This window comes from Hylobates moloch, unplaced genomic scaffold, assembly GCF_009828535.3.
Source record: "Hylobates moloch isolate HMO894 unplaced genomic scaffold, HMol_V3 SCAFFOLD_1, whole genome shotgun sequence".
NCBI lineage: Eukaryota > Metazoa > Chordata > Mammalia > Primates > Hylobatidae > Hylobates > Hylobates moloch.
In genome coordinates this window covers 207,731,230-207,749,246 of record NW_026652276.1, presented here as the reverse complement: position 1 = coordinate 207,749,246, position 18,017 = coordinate 207,731,230, and the positions used below count along the sequence as shown (strand labels likewise).

The window sequence follows — 18,017 nt, the reverse complement described above, 5'->3', positions numbered from 1 at the left end:
TCTACATGTTTTCTTCATTTTGGAAATACACTGTTTGTGACCAACTACATTGATTTTATTATCACTAACAGGCCATGGCCTATATGAAGCTTAGAAAAAAGCAGGTAGGGCTGGGTGCAGTGGCTCAGTAAATATATGCCTTCAGAAATAGAAGGCATAGATTTAGTTTGTTTGACAATGTTTTCCTTACTGCACTTTACTGTATCTCATAATAGTTTCCTAGAGTGGCTCTTCATAGAATATTAAAGTAAAAAGATTTATGGAGAGCTAATTGGGATTATCTTACTTATACATCCTTCTTGAGAAAGAAACTCAGGTTAGGTTGGTTTAACAACATTGATATTAACCTAAGATGTATTTGGGTACCAGATTAACCCCAGCAGGAGCTCAGATAAGTTAGGTCCAGCCCTGGTCTTCCATAGGATTTTAGATCATTGGGGGAGAAAATAGTACCTAGAAACAAGCTGTAAATAAAAATGATGACTGAAAGATGAATCCTGCTTATTCATTAAACACAGTCTGCAGCCTCTGTGTTTACTGATTCCTGGTGAGGACTTGCAGCGAGTGTACAGTTTGCATCTCTGAAGATGTCCGATAGAAGCAGAGGTTGATTGAATTAATTGGAAGGCAGCAAGAGAGGTCATCTTGTCTGGTCCCTGTCCCTATGAAGAATGGCACAGAAACTCTCCCAGACAGATTGCGACCTGCTTTAATCAGCCACTGGCACTATACCTATGCCTGTGCTGTGACCCCTAAAATTGAGAAGAAAAGTGAAAGACCTAGTCAGTCATCCAGAGGATTGACTGCATTGTGCAGAGGCAAGAATTGTTTTCATTTTTCATCTGGGTGGTCCAATACTACACACAGACACCCTAAAATTTTCACTTAAAGGATATGCATCATAAACTTCAGGCACTTTTGGGCCTTTATTTACAAATTTAAGTTTCTGTTATAAAATCGTTTGTGTTTAGATTTTTTTGCCATTTCAAAACCAAATTCTGTGGTTCTTTGTTGTTGGTTTTCACTGATACAGTTTCCCTTTGGAGGTAAGAGAGAATCTGCCCATTACTCATACTTTCTTGTTATTCATTTATTTTCATACTTCATTATTCTTTCAATGCTTTTAATTCCTCATGGGCAAACTCATTCAGTGATTTCCTTAAGTTTTAGTTATCCTCAATAGAACTTAATTACAATGGGAGAGAAAATGCAGCTGAAAAGAGACATGATATAAAACAAGAGTCATAGAATTAAGTGATTAGGGTTCTATTCCTGGCTGTGCCTCTTCACAGGTTATCACACCTGGAAAAAAAATCACTCAGTTCCTCTGTCTCAGTTTCACCATTTGTGAAATAATAGAATTGGACTAGGTTAATGAGTTTCAATTTTTTTTACTTCACTCCAGATTAATAATATATTGTTTATGGCAACACAGTCTACAAACCCACCTCTCAACTGAAACAAAGACTCAAGAAACAATACTTCCTGTTACTATTTGCAATGAACTTGATTCCTACCTGTTTTCTTTATTTTGGAAATACGCTGTGTGTGACCAACTACATTGATTTTATTATCACTAATAGGTCATGATAGCTTAGAAAAAAGCAGATACGGCTGGGTGCAGTGGCTCACGCCTATAATTCCAACACTGAGAGGCCAAGATGGGAAGATTGCTTGAGGCCAGTTAAGACCAGCCTGAGCAACATGAGGAGACCCCATCTCTACAAAAAATTTAAAAATTAGCTGGTCGTGGTGGCTCATGCCCATGGTCCATTCTACTGGGGAGGCTGAAATGGGATGATGTCCTGAGCCCAGGAGGTCAAGGCTACAGTGAGCCTTGATCATGCCACTGCACTCCAGTCTGGGTGACAGAGTGAGACCCTGTCTCAAAATAAATAAATAAATAAATTTTTAGAAAAAGGCAGATAGGATGAGATTATTTTAACATAAGCATTTCTATTAATTACAAGTTTAAGGTATCATAACATGTGTTCCCGTGATAATATTACTTCATTGTTGACAAAATCTTAAAAAGAGAATGGAAAGGGGAAATGTTTTATTTTTCTATGTTTATATTTAAAGCAGGTCATCACATTGACTATTCAGCTTTTTCTTTAAAAGGGAATACCTGAGAGAGTACTATTAGTAACTTGCGGATAGAATGAAGTCAGTTGTTGAATGATGACACATTCTTGAAAACAATTCTGATGCCATCTCTTTCTCTGTTCCTGGGTTGGAATTTATAACCTAGGGAGATTGTAAGTAATAAAAATAATGATAACCCAGTGTTGGAACCTTGAACTTGGACATATTCATGCTACAAATAAGGCAGGTTACATTCTCATAGTGGCAAGTGAGTATACAATTTTTAGGAGGTGCAGGCTAGTGGGATTCCCCTGACCTGTCATAACAGGAACAAACTCACCATGTTGACCGTGCATTAGGTAAATGTGCAGTTATCTGGCTGGCAGGACATGATATTTCTGGCCTAGACACAGTTGCCCATCTAATTAAGCAGCACTGGCATCTGTCCAGATACTTAAGCCAAGAACCTAGAAGTCACCGTTGGGTACCGCTCTTTGCTATAGTGCCCATATCCAAATCCTGTTGTTTTTATCCTCTGTTTTGTCTAGTGCAATCACATTTCTCCACCTTCATCACCACCTTAGCCCATGACACCATATGCTCCTTTCTGAACTATAAAATCACCTCCCAATCTGCCTACTCCATTTGCTCTTTCCTCCTTCCTATTTGTTCTCTTGACTCAGTGCTCTTTTAGAACTGGAAATCTGGTTATGTTACCTTTTGATGGCTTCCCTCTGCTTTTAGAAAGAAGACAGACTCCAGGTCATTTGCATTGTCCCATAATCTGGCCCTGCCGCCATCAGGCCTCACCTGTGCCTCCCTCCTTCTTCCCCTGCTGCAGCCTCACTGGCTGAGCCTCAATCCTTGTACTCTTCTGCTGCCCCCATCAACGGGCTTTTGCCACTGCTGTCATCCTGTGCTCCCCTCTACTTCCCTTGCCCACCTAATTCACTCCCATTTATCTTTCAGCTCGTAGTTGTAGTGTCACTCTATGACAGCAAGGAGTAGGTCAGTTTTTGTTTACCATTGTATCCTGCTCACTGCTTAGTATATCACACAAGCTTAGTGAATGATAATAATAAAGATAATAATATCATCTTATATAGTGCCTATTATTTTCAACATTCTTCTGACTGCCTAATATATATACTAACTCATTTAATTATGACAACAACCCTATGGGGGAGATATTATTGTTATCCCCATTTTACAGATAAGATGCATAGGAGGTTAAAGGGCTTACTCAAAGCCTCATAACTAGTAAATGGTGGTACTGAGATTTGAACCCAGGCAGACTGGAAGCAGGGTGGTTGGTCTCAATCACAGAACTAAATTACCTTTCTCATGCTTAGTAATTGAATATATGAATATATACTGAGTTTAACTTTCTGTTGTAATCTCTTTCATTTGTATAATTGAAAAAGTGTTGTATGTTATAGAAGATTAAGTATTTTATAGCCTCACATATCAAATAGTGATGTTCATTTATTTACTACATAAGGTGCCAGATGCCTTACATTATCTCATTTAATCCTCACAGCAGCCATGCAACATAGGTCATAAATTCCTATTTTATGAGTGAAGAATTCAGAGAATCGGAGGCAGAGCCTAAAATCTTAATCTGGTCTCAAAACCCACACTATTTTATATTTTTCCTTGTTGTGTAGAAGAGATAGGACTTAAATCTGGGCTTGCTAGGATGTGTAGAATTTAAATGAGAGAAAAATGTTGAGCATTGAAAATAGATATTTATAAATTATACCAGTAAATGAAAATAAATCATTTTATAAAGCTACAAAACATAAAATATTGAAGAATTAACTTAAAAAGAAATATGTGAGTGACATATCTTTATTAAGGATTCCTAAAGAAGATTTGAATAAACAGACTCTATGTTAGCAAATGGAGGCTTAGTATTGTAGCTATGTTATGTCTTTCATAATTAATTTTAAAAATTGATATGACTAATAAAAGTTCTAACTTTTTGAACTGGTTTAATTAGTTATAAAGACTATTAGACTAATCAGAAATTTTTAAAAAGAGTATGATAGAGTACAACATGAACCAATGGTATAACATAAACCCATAATAATCATAAAAATGTAGCATTGGCATATTAAGAGAAAAATGGCCTAGAGCAGAAAATCCAGAGAGGTGTTCAAGAATATATAAAAATTTGATATGTTAAAAGTAATGTTATATAAATCATTTGGGAAATTAATATACATGTAATAACACTGGGAGAATTGGTTCACAATTTGGAAAATGTAAAAGTTATGATCCTTAACCCAAATATCACATTGAATATAACAAAAGAATGAATTGCAAAAATATTAATCTGTTGAATGATTAAAGATTAGATAAGAATCTTAATGAAAGATTAAGGACAAGATAAAAAACCATGCTTTTCTATAATATAGGGAAATTCTCGTTATAGGTGAAGTGAATATAGCATATTAAAAAGAGTGTATCACTTTCATGTTTAAAAATAAAGAGGCAAAGAGAGAAATGTTGGAAGACACCACACCAGTACACAAATGGTCATTAAGCTGGGAAGCTAATAGATTTTTTTTTTAATTTTCTTTCTACGCTTTTATTTTCCATATTTCTAGTATTAATATGTATTACTTTTGTAATTTAAAAAATAGACTATATTTTTAAAAGGTAAATCCTGAGCCAAGTCATGGGGTCTGAAATGACTGTAACATATTGGGGATGGGGGGAGAATTAGAAGTCCTATCTGCTGAAGTGGTAATTTCAAGGCCCAAATTTGAATTGTATGGGGAGGAGTGTCTTTAATATGCCTTAAAAAGAGAAACATTAACTATGATATGTCAAGTTTTATAAATTATTTTAAATCAAAATTTGTCTCTCATGTGTATGATCTAAGATAATTATGTAGAAAAATGCAAATAATTGAATTTAATCAAACAGGCTTTTCTTTGTTCAGGGACTTAGGGATATATCTATGAAATAATTTGCTTTTCTGAAAGTCTTTCTTTTAAACTGGTTGTTTTGCCTGAAGATACACTCTTAATCTTATTTGCCACTTACCTTAGGTTTTTCAGTGTTTTAGAAACCCTAGGGCATTGCATGGAAATTTTTAATACCTGAAGGGGACACCTGGCACCTGCCTGAAGCACTTTCTATTTCCTGCGGGGCACAAAGGAGAGATGTTATTGTGAGCTGATCTAGAGCTCTTCAGTGGTTGATTTACAAGTGTCTCCTCATGTGTCCTCAGGCAGCTAAGAGCCTTCAGTTCTTGCTGCTACATTTAAATTACAGAAGAAGATAGAGAGCAGGTGATTTTCAGCAAAGGACCCTTGTCTTCTAATTTTCTCTACTCTTTGTAAATAGATAAGGTAGTGGCTCAAATTACTTCATTAGTCCAATACATCTGTCTCTACAGGTCCTTGACAGAGCCAGCTGAAGAATCCACAAAGCAGAACCTTGGGTGTGAAATTCTCTTTTGAGTTTGATGTTATATAGGCGTAGACTCAGACACACCACCTTCCAAGACTAAAATACTTTAGTCATTTTTATAAATATAAATGTATAAGCTTTATTAGTGTTGGTCTTTATCACAAATGTCCAGTCCTTTTGCTTGGGAATTTCAGCCATTTTATGACAACTTTTCCATAAGTGGATGGCTGAAATTCACAAGAAGTTTTTTTTGTTTAACAGTTCAGAAAAATGCTTAAAATGTTATAGAAACTTTTTTCCTTTTTAAGTGTAGTTCAATATAAGTATTGGCATTTTTGTTAGTATTTGTTAATACTTATTGTCAGTATTTCTGTAAAAGTTTATATTTTATAATATTTTTTGACTCCTGCTACACTATTGTCTTTAAAGATTAACGCAAGTGCATGAACACATTACACATAGAGAACCTGCATTTACAGTTAATTTAAGAGACAAGCTAATCATTGGTCTGGTGGGTGTAAGTGAAAGGGGAGTTTGGAGAAGCAAAATATAAACCTGAACTGGAAGAATCAAAGGAAATTTCACAGAGGAGAAGGAATAGCGGTAATGGCAGAGGTTTTGAGTCATGTAGACCTGATTTTAAATTACCATTTACTGCCATTACTTTGCAATCTTGGGTAAATTATTTGACTTTTTGAATCTCAGTTCTTCTATTTGTAGAAGAGTAGTAATAATAATTTAGAATTAAAGGGATACTATTTGTGAAGTGCTCTTATTTTAATTATTTGTATCCTGCCTCTTCCCTTTCACTTGTCTGACCTTATTTTCCATAATTGATTCACTTAGCCAGCATATCAGAAAAAGAAGAGACCTAAAAACTTCTCTTTTTTGAGGAACCAGATCTGGTCAATGGCTCTAAGTCTAAGAATAATGGAAATGTGGTGACACAGTGAACCAAAATTCTGAATGCAGGAAAAAATTAATCCAGGTCGACGTTTGGTATTTTTGTTAGTGCAGAATTTCCAGGTCTCAGCAGTAGCCCAGTTACCGTATACTTCATACTGTTTTGGAGAACTGGGTTTATTCCATCACACTTACTTGAAGATTACTTAAATAATCTTCAAGGGATCTTGGAGAGTATAAGGAGGAAGCAGTTAGAAATAAGAGAACATGCCTTAGAATCCAGAACTTCAGAACTGGAGGGGCCCTGACAGAGCATCTTGTTCAGTTCTGTAATTTTTACCGAGAAGTAACCAAAAGCCAGAGAGATCATGTTTTGCCCAAGGCCACAAAGTTAATTGGTTGTGATGTTAGAACTAGAATGCAAGTCTGGCTTCTCAGGCCATTGGTTTTACTGCAACACTGCATAAGGTGCTCTACTCCAACGTAGCTTCTTCGATTATGCCAGTGTTGCAAATAAATGATCAACCACGTTATTGGTATGTGATTACTCTAAACATTTGGGCCTTTTGTTCTTTTAATAATTAAACATCTATGTAAAGTCTATACTCTGTTAGAGGATACAATAAATAGCACAGAACATTAAAAATCAGTCCTTTTAATTGAGGTCTTGATGCCCTTAGGAAGATACCATTAACCAAATCTTCACCTGATGTTTCGAACTGTTCATGGTGCCAATTTTCTACTACCTAGCATCAGAACCCTGAGTTGTTCATTGCCTCCTGATCTTTACTGCCATATTTAATCAGATAGTTAGATTCTGTCAATTTGGCATCTAAAACATATTTTCTCTCATTCCTTTGTTTTCATTTCCCTGGGTCATCCTGTTTCCACTTTCTGCATAACCTGCCTCCCAACTTATCTCTACCTTCAACCTATGCTTGCTTCAATTGATTTTACACATTATTCTCAGCAATAATTTTAAATATTGATCATAGTTCTCCATTTCAAGTGAACAATATTCAGTATTTAAGCCTAGTATTTAAGATGCTCTATAATCTAATCTAGGCTACATTTGGGAAGAAAATCATTAAGTATTAACTAATTTGAGGTGACGTCTCCCCTGAGGCTTGGAAACATCTAGGCAAAGAATGAAGAGAGTGAGCAGCTGAATAAAAGCCTGCATTTGGAGATCTTATGTAATATTCAAGGACCTAAGAGTGGAGCAGAGAGATGGGTGGTGCAGCACATGAAGCTGGAGGGATGAGGAGCCCCATTACACAGGTCCCTAAGAGCAGCAATGCCAGCTGAAGGCCCAAGATTAGTGACATGGTTCAGGAAGGTGTCCAAGGCCACTTGCCTTCTAAGCTGTCCAGCTGGGACCTGGATCCAGATCTACCTGACTGATCCTCTCTCTCCCCTAGCCAGCTGCTTCTATCAGTCAGTTTGCCTTTCTGTCTCACCTCAGGGTTCATGTTTTCATCTGTCTTCAGTATGGGAGGTGCATACTTTCATGTGTGGATCCTAGTGCTCTGGAGATATTCCTGTATAATTGAACATGCTTGTATTTCTCCCTTATGTTCCCCCTATTGTATCCTGGAACCCAAATCAGTTTAAATTCAGTAAAAAAAAAACAAAAACAAAAACAAAAACAAAAAAAACAAAAAAAAACAAACCTAATGTCAGCTTGATAGCGCTTACTCTTTAGTGTGTGATGTGGTTCTTGGCATGGTTCTCATGGATTTAAAAGTCACTGCACTATACAGTAATAATGTATCTGTGTCACATTGGGAAAAGCACAATGTAAAGCATGACACTCTTGTTCCTGGTTATCAATAGGCGGAGAAGCTCCTGTGAAATTCAGAATGACTTTGAAATCTGGGCCTAGATGCATGAATATATTTATTCATAGCAGGTTCACAAATTCCCTTCTTCCTCTTTGCCATTCTCTCCGCAGCAACTCCAAGAAACTGACTTAATTATTTAAAATAGTTGCTTCATAATTCAGAAAAATTCAGGGAGAAACTTTAAAAAATACTTGTTAATCTACAAATTTAGATTGTGGGATTATTTATACTCCAAGCTGAGATGGTTGTTAAAAAAAGGCAACCAATTGGATGTTTGATTTCCCTGGAATTAAGCAACTAGTATGACTTCCATTTGTTTTTTAACTTGAATTGACCAACTGCTTATTGGACCATCATTGCATTGATGTTAGAAGTTTTATATGCCTAATTTCAGGACAATTAAATTAGCCCTCTGACATTTTAACTTATAAAACTGAACTCTATCCTGAGAAATGGGAAATTCTTAGAAAGCAATGCTTTGCAACCACAATGCGTCAAAGAGTCTGAAATTTCTCTTAGGCTCATCTTAGGAACTTACATTGTAACATATACAATGTTTTGCCAGCTTAAGCCAATTTGCCTTTTTTACTGAAAGGAACAAAACCCAAGAATATATACCACAAAGTGTGAAAGACCTTAACTAAAGTACGTGTGATATTTTTTAGACCAATAAGAATTTATTATTTTCCAGGAACCTGAGATCCAGTCACAAGATTTAGATTTCATTAATGAAGATGTAAAACAATCTTCCCATACAATTTAGGAGGCTGACTTCCTCTCTTGCCATGCAAACACTTTGCTATATGTTGTTAATTTTAAGCTATACACTAAAACACATCACAACTTTACAATCAGTGATATTTAAAATGGTTAGCTGACATACAGCCTTTAACAATATTTAGCACTTCATAGCAATACGTTAACACTAACTTTAGAAACTATAGGATAATGAAATTTTACAGCCAATTAGGTTGATGAGTCACTGTCAGCTTCCTAAACTCCTCTTTTAGACGAATGAGAGAATCAAATATGGGAAGTGAGGAGCAAATTCTAGCTGCTGTAAAATCTTAAGTGTCATCATGAGGTTGAAGTATTAAGGAACAGAAAAATACATTGTCTAAACAGCCTGAAAAGAAATCAAATGATTCACTTTTAAGTTTAGAAATGGTAATAGTGTTCAGTCTTTCAGTTTGTCACCATATGCTTACATTGATTTATGGGGAGATTCTTACAGTGTTCATTGATTCACATGTGGCACCAGTTACTAGGCAGACTTCTGAACTCTTTAAAAGAACAAAAATGTACAAAGTTGAATATGTTTAATCAACAGTCAAAATAATTGGAGTTTATAACTAGAAAAGAAAATGAATAATTTGAATAGTAAAATTTTAAATATGTTTCTTTAATAAGATTATGTGTATTTGATTGTTCATTTAGAGCTATTGTATATAAAGTTGAATTTTTAGTTTTATTTTTTGGTAGGGACAGGGTCTCACTCTGCTGCCCAGGCTGGTCTTGAACTCCTGACATCAAGCAATCCTCCCACCTCAGCCTTTCGAAATCTTGGGATTACAGCTGTGAGCTACCACACCAGGCTGTTTATTTTTTAAGAAATGCTGAGGAAGGGTGTATGTATTAAATTGGAGCATGTTGATTACAGTTTATCAGGAAATTATTGAATGCTGAGGAGTATCTTTATAAATTGACAGGGAAGTTGCACTGGCATTAAAATAAAGTGATAATATATTAAATATAATAAAATAATATATTAAATTGAGGTTGGACTGGCACTAAAATGATAATATATTAAATTAAGAACGTTTTAGGATAGAGTAAGTTTGAAACTATAAAACATTCACACATGTCTAGCTGTTACATGAATTCCATGGGTTGTAAACAATTTCCAAATTCCTTAATGGTCTTGTAGTCATTGCTTCATTTGAAGCCATTTGGCTTAGGCATTTTCTGCCAGTTCTGTGTCCACTCTCCACCCTTCACCATCCTGCAGTAATGGAAACGTGGAAGTCCTCCCTTTTCTTTAAAGCCCACAAAATAAAAAATAATTAGATTAAAAACAAATAATATTTACAGAAGAGGTGTGTGAGGTGTGTGTGTGTGTGTGTGTGTGTGTGTGTATGTGTCTGCAGCAGAATTGTTTACAGAGCAGCAATACAAACAACCTGGAATGTTAGATTTCTCCCTGCCATTATTGTACCTTAGGCTCAAGCCTTTCTCTGTGTTGCTGCATCCTCCTTTCCCTCCTCTCTATCTTTTTCTTCCTACTGCTTTCTATTTTCTGTTTCCACCCTTTCAGGAGGAACACATTCAATTCCTGCTTATTGGACCATCATTGCATTGATGTTAGAAGTTTTATATGCCTAATTTCAGGACAATTAAATTAGCCTCCTGACATTTTAACTCTATCCTGAGAAATGGGAAATTCTTTCTTATTTGCAGATCTTTCTTGTCTTTCTGGCTTCTACCCTTGTCATCAGCTCCAGGCCTCCCTGTGTGTCTAAGGACATGGTGGAAGCTTTGAAATGCGTAAATATTGGGAATTGTGTTCTTTGACTCTTCATCTAGTGAGAAAAGGGGAAGAATTTGATTAGATTTTCTTCAGGTTGTGCATATCATGAAAGAATTTTTTTTATTTTCATACCTCAGTACCATAAAATTCTCTAAACAATAGATCTATAGTGATATTTTTGAGGATTGCTGTATGGAAGAGCAGAAATTTCCTAAAGCTGGCCCACAGACTCAGCTGGTTGCACCAGAATCTCTTGGCGAGTTGTTGAAATGACAGATCCTTCATGTCCCAAGTAGGGAGATTCTGACCCAGCAAGTCTGGGGTGGTGCTGAGAAATCTGTACTTATGGAGAAAACCAAATGTGGAAACAACTGCCCTAAACCTCACTGTCTTCATTTTCTGTTATCAAGTTCAGGGATGCAAAATAAATGAAACACGGGGATATCCATCCAGACCTAGCGACTGATCCTCAAAGTCGTTATTGGGTCTTCTCTCTCAAATTTCCTCATCACTTGCGTCTTTGTTCATAAGCAACCATCCTGGTTTTCCTAGGGTTCTTCAGGTTTTGGTCCTAGGTCCTGAGAAGCCCCTCGGTCCTGGACTAACAAGAGGGGATAGTCACCAGACTAGAATCTGTAAGGAAATAATAGCATCTATTTGGTTGCTGTAACCATCCTTCAATATTTTTTTTATGAATGCTCTACTTTGTGGTTAAAGCCATGGGAGAGAAATTTTAGGCAGAAGGGGAAAGGGTTGTTTTCACAGGAAACTTGATGAGTGATTCTGGGAACAAGCAGTGTTGTCCTAAGACTCAGGAGACAAAAGTATAACCTAGAGATAGGGAGAGAGCATAGTCCCCATGTCTTGTGGATCTTAGCTTAGATCATGCAGCTAAAGTAGGTTGAAGGAGACAATATACCTTTTGAGAAGTAGTCTTCTCTGACTGTTTGTGCTCACAAACTTGCAAAACTTTCAGTAGGATATTTTAGGGAATCCCCTGCAGAGATAGCCTCGTTTTACATATATTGTTTGATATGGAAGCAGCAGACTACATAGAGATATGGTAGGCCATTGGAAATATGCGACGATAGCAGTTAGACAGCAAGAAAGGTTTAGAAAACTAATTTTCCAAAAGCTAACTTCCAAAATGAATTAAACTAATTATTATAAATTGATCTAATGTTCTGGACTCTGTAGCCAACATTTTATCGTCCAATTTATATTTCTAGACTGTAGAAATTTTAGTAGTTGACAAAATTGACAATGAGCAGATTCTGAGGTTGGGGGTGAAGAAACTCAGCCTTGGAGAATGAAAAGTTGAGACGTGAGAAAATCAGAAAACCCATGCCAAACAGGGAGGAGCAGAATTCAGCATCGTGACGGACCACAGAGACCAGAATACCAACCAAGAGCATCTAAAAGAACAGAGTATCACAAGTGATTAAGACCAGAGGAAAAACAAAAACAATAATTGGATGAATAAAAATAAAACTGACCACTATTTTTGTTTAGAAAAAAAAAAAAACACTAGTTTTTCAGAGTGTAAATATCCAAATATAAACCACTTTAATTCAACTCTCTAAATAAATAGGTTATGTGCATTGGTGTTTAGAAAACAAATACTTGTTGAATTTAAATACAATTTATTCAAGGTTAGTAACATCCATGGAAAGTTTAAAATACTTGCTTTTGTCTAAGTGTTACCAGTTGTGTAAGGGTTGGTGAGGGATGTAGAAGTAATAGGAGATCATTTTTTGTTCCCTTAATAAACTCTTGATGTCCCTTTCATAATTTTTTCTTGCATGCCCAAAATTCTTGCCATCTACCAAATTTTTCTGGGGATTGAGAGAATATTGGGCTTGTAGTCTGAGATCTATGAATGCTTCCCAAACCTGCCCTGTGTACCCCATGTAATTATAATCTCCATGAGTCTCAGTTTCCTTGCTTTCAAAATGATAATGTTGGATCATAGTTGATCTCTCATTTATATTTCATTTAAAATATATTTCTATTCCATATTAAATTATAAACACCAACCTAAAAGTAATCTCCAGTGCCAATTATCAGCCCTAAATATGCCCAAACACAGGTACATTTATTCTGAGTGACATTCATTTTGAGGTATCTACGTCTTTTTAATAGAAATTCTAAATAGAAAATTGAGTTCAAAAAGAAAATAAATTGAATGATTATTATAAAGATAACCAGGGTCACTTAAGGGAGTATTGTCATATAATAGTTACAAAAATGCTCCCAAATAGAGCACGTTCAAAATTAGAACTGATTTGATAGGTGGTGAAAGACCTTACTTTGGGCCACTAATTAAATGACAGTCCTGGAGCTGAGATAGATGGCAAGAATGACACACTACACATTTTACTTAAAAGATCAAGCCACTACCAAAATGTTATGTAATTGCTAGAATGCACAATATAATAGGACTCAATAAGGTGGAAATAAAGATAATGAAACTATACATCTTTTATTTACTTTATATCGTTTTGTTGCTAATGAAATAGTTTTACTCTTTCCAAATAAACTCAATATCCAGTTTAAAAACCTGACTCAATAAGTATAGAATTAATCAGAAGTGAAATCAAATAGTTGTGTCTCATTAAGTGTTCCTCAAATGATGGAAATCTTAGCTCTAATGCCGTCTTTTATTGGACTCTAACATCAACTGATGGTTTTTACTTTTTTATTTTGCAGGGCTGGAGCGAATTGCTCGGGATTCATCTTACGAACAGGAAGGAAAGGTCCAATTTGTAATTGATGCAGTATATTCCATGGCTTACGCCCTGCACAATATGCACAAAGATCTCTGCCCTGGATACATTGGCCTTTGTCCACGAATGAGTACCATTGATGGGAAAGAGCTACTTGGTTATATTCGGGCTGTAAATTTTAATGGTAAGTTACAACGTGTGTGTGTCTAAATACATTAAAAGCAACAGGGTGTGTTTTTCCTCCTATATATAGAAGATACCCAGGCAGAGTGGAAAACACAGGATTAGAAGCAGTTCTCTTCTTTGATCAGAAGTGTGAGTTTTTCCACCTGCTTTTAAATCTCAAACATTTTTTATGCTACCATTAATCTATGTGTGAAGGAAGCAAAAGTTTAAAATAAGCCTCTATCAATCAAAATGTTCTACTTAAATATCACTATTGAAGAGATCACTTAGAAGGCTTATTTGAAACCACTGACATTAGATTTCTTTGAAAATGTTTTGTTCATGCCATTACTAGAGAAGAGATTGTAGACATTTTGTTTTGAAACTGATTTTAAACTTTTGAAACAGTAAGTTGACTTGAAGAAAATGGATGATTTGGAGTTGCTATATATTTATACTCAATGAGTGTTAAGTGTCTGTGTTTTCTGTTTCCTTATATTTTTCTCAATGACTCAGTCCTTTGGAAGCAAAGGGATGCACACAATGTAGACAGGATTTTTATACTGTAAAAGCAGAAATGTTTCTGTGACTGCCACAAGAAACTGATACAGAATATACTGGATTCACAGTATTTGATTGAGAATAGCCCAACTGCCTGTCTGAAGTGATGGAATTATTGAATGCTGCTGTTGTTTCATGAGAGTTGCAATGGTTGTTGCCCATGACTTTGATCATTATTTTCAAATGAAATGATAGAATGCTCTGAGCTGTCTAATACTTTTGGTTTGGCTTTAATCCATACAATGGACATGTCTTGAGACACACAGAGCACTGCACCATGTATCATAACACACTCCAGTGACCTCAGCTGCCAGCATTTCTCAGAAAAGCACAAGGTCATCTTCAATTTAGAATTCAAGTGGAAACTTCTTTGTTTTTTTTTTTTTTTTTTTTGTTTTTTTTTTTTTTTTTTTTTTTTGCATTTTTTGCATTTTTCCTTTAAAGGCAACCTAAGACAGAATTTGGTTTAAATTCAACACACATTGTCTGTGGCAGAATATTTGTGAAACATTACATAACATTAATCTTTTTGTTGGGAATATGAACACTAACAGGAGTTTGAAAATAATTTTTATGCAATTATGAAATTGATCAAAAGAGGAATATTGCAATACAAGGTTGTTTACCATAACCTGAGGTTGGGGAACACTTCCTTTGTCTAATATTGCTAGTTAAGAGGTGGGAAGAATAATGCAGATAAGTGAAGTTTCCATAGAACTGAAGCTCACCTCCAGAAGACAGGGAAGTCTTTTAAAGAAGCACCAAAGAAAGCATTTTAAAGGCAAATTACTAATTGGTCTTTCATCTTAACGATAGATCAAAACCTAACCCTTCCTTGATGACTTCAATTATTATAATTATTATACCATCCTGTAATATAATGATACTATTAAAGACTTAAAGAATATCTTAATGTAATGGCTATAAAAAGGATTTGCCTCTAGACTCCAATAATCTTTGAGTTCTATCCACTTTTTATAATTTTTTTTTTTTTTACATTATCAAAGTGTTGCTGTTGCTGTGCTTCTTTTTAGGACAGGTGCTGATGATACTTTACTGGGGAAAATAGACAAAACATTCATGGCACTTAGAGTTTCCTGGAGAACTTAGGTATTAAATAAGCACACAAAAATATAATTATGTAATCTGCAATGAGTGCTGAAAAGGGAGGTATTCTGGATTTAGAGTTTATAATAGTGGACATTTCCCTAATATAGGGATTTAGGAACAGATGAAATCTGAAGAGAGTAGGTGTCTGAGGTAAGGGTAGAGCAATAGGCCGGGCCATGTAGACCATGTGAGGTCTTATAGGCCATTATTAAGGTTTGTTCTTCATCTCGAAAGCAACAAGAACCTATTGGAGCATAATAGAACTGTGTCTGATATAAGGCTACGTATATCTCAGATGAGGGTTATGGAAAATAAATAAATCTTAGTATATGAACTTAAAAGACAATCTCTTTGAGCTCTTTGGAGATTGATTTTGCTGGGCTTGAGTCTTGATTGTATTCCAGTAACTGATAATACATGATAAGAGACCCGAAGATAAGCAAATGAACGTAGAATACATAATTCTGTTGATTTTCAGTAATTTCCAGGATATTCATCACATTTTAATTTTATTATTGACTTACATATTCATGTTCATTCTGTTTATGATAAAAATGGCACACAAAGCTGTTCAAATAAAAGAGCACCATCAAAACTACTAAAGGAGGAAGAAACAAATACGGTAAGCAGAATAAAGGATGAAATCATTAACTTTTGAGCTTCTTAAGCAGTCAAAGCATAAAGGGACCGACAATGTGATTTATAATTTTCATTATATGATAGAAGCAAGCCTACCTATTTTTCAAGAGAGAACAAATTTTCTTGGAAATTACTTCCAAAAGAAAGGTGTCATGTGCAACTTTGACAGCCAAGTGAGCAATGTTAATTAACAAAATTTTACAGCAAAAGCAGAAGTCTTCTCTTGCTGTTTTGCATTTGTACCCCCAATCAAAGTTAAGAAATGAAGTAACTCTTATAACACTGGAAGTATATTTCATTAAAGATGTTTCCAAGGAGGAGGAAGATAATCATCCTTGATTTAGATGTATAACTCTTTTGAGCCCTAATGATGTGGGGATGTACCATACTCTGAAGAATAAATAAAGAACATCTCCCTTATACTCTAGTTTTAAGACTCTGTCTTCAAAAATATCCTATTCAGAAATCTAACATTTCAATCTGTTAAAAAACAAGAACTGTTGGCTTGAAGGGATTGGCATAGCCCTGGCTGGTCCACTTCCTTAGTCTTGCTTACTGGTCTTGGAAGTACCTTGAAGAGTCCCAGTGGCTCTATGAAGCACACATACAATCTGCAGACTTACACACATATCATTGCTATTCGCAGGGATTTAACAGCAGCCGGAAGTAGACTTTTGGAGCTTGTGTTAGCTGTTAGGAACCTAGAAAACAGCTATGTTATGTTGTTAATTGGAAACTAGTTGAGTTGGTTATGTTGGTGATAGCCAGTGTTCTCACCTGGTGGGAGAGCTGACCCACCTCCCTAACACCAAAAGTGCAAGGAGGCCATTGGCCAAAACAAGGTTTGCTCAGGACCAATTTTTAATTTTCTGAAGAACCCAGATGTGCTTGACTAGAATCAGAGCTGCTTATTATACATGACAACAAAAAATATTATATATTAGAAGGTTTTTACCCTAGCTATTGCCAGTTGTCAAAGAATGAGCTTTATAAGGCAACTGCCAAGTTTGTACAGTGTGGCCTTCTAGATTGTCTGCCAGGATCAGTGAGCTACAAAAGGTACTCCAAGGAATTAAAAAAATTGACCCATTAGATGGAATTACTTAGTAATGCCCATTTAAAATTGAATAGTGGCTATCCCAATGTGTAATTTTTGTATAGATAAAATTGTTGTTAAATTAGTTCTTTTTGACATAATTAGATATCAGGATACATTTCTTTGTATGCTCCTTTTTAGTTTGAGATAGTAAAACTGTGTTATTGGTGTGGAGGAAGATTCTGCTTCCAGTTTATAGGAGCAGGAGGTGAAGTAGCCAGAGCACTGGAAGCTCATCAGATGATTGGTACAAAAATAAAGAGAACTGTTTGTTTGTTAAAATTTAATCTTTCTCACATTGTAACCAGGTATGTGGTATGCTTACTTAAGCAATGGTTTAAAGATATGTAAAAGATTGTGCTTCTTCCAGTGTATCATTTAATTGACAAAGCAAAGAATATGTTAGAATTTAGAGTGATAAATGAGTAGTATTTCAGGCCAGAATTATTTCATTAAAAAATAACTAACTAAAGCTGGAATATTCAGTCAAACTGCTGAACTGTAGAGTACTAATTGGCATCAAAGACATAAGCTACAATGGTGGTTTAATTGAATGTAATCACTGAAACTGATTTTTTTAAATCACTGAAAAAAGGTACCTGAACCATCTTCTGCATCTGTATTTTAAGCACATTCTGAATCATAGTGTATCCAGAATTACTCATGTTTTCCTTACAAGTTTTCTTAACATCTTTTATCTACTTGGGAAGCCAGAAGGAAACAAAGACTTTCCTTTTAGGGTTACTTTTATTGCTGCTATCTGAACAAAATGTTATTTCTATAATTTTTAAACTCTAAGATTTATCAACAAATATAGAGAAAAGGAGGTCAGTATTTTAGGAACTTGTCAATTTCTTACTCCAGACTGATCTATAGGCAATAAAATATTAATTCTGTACATCTTGTATAGAATCAAAGATTTTTCTGTTGCTATGAGA

The 18,017-nt window shown here is 35.4% G+C and overlaps 1 protein-coding gene across 2 annotated transcripts in view; it reads left to right on the top strand.

Annotated features, from left to right (window-relative positions):
- GRM8 (glutamate metabotropic receptor 8) overlaps positions 1 to 18,017 on the top strand; it is an 845,421-nt gene that overhangs the window by 502,981 nt on the left and 324,423 nt on the right. For both annotated transcript variants that reach the window (XM_032761623.2, XM_058426349.1), the window contains exon 6: positions 13,492 to 13,692. In XM_032761623.2, the coding sequence (XP_032617514.1) occupies positions 13,492 to 13,692 (201 nt within the window). The remainder of the gene's footprint in view (positions 1 to 13,491; positions 13,693 to 18,017) is intronic.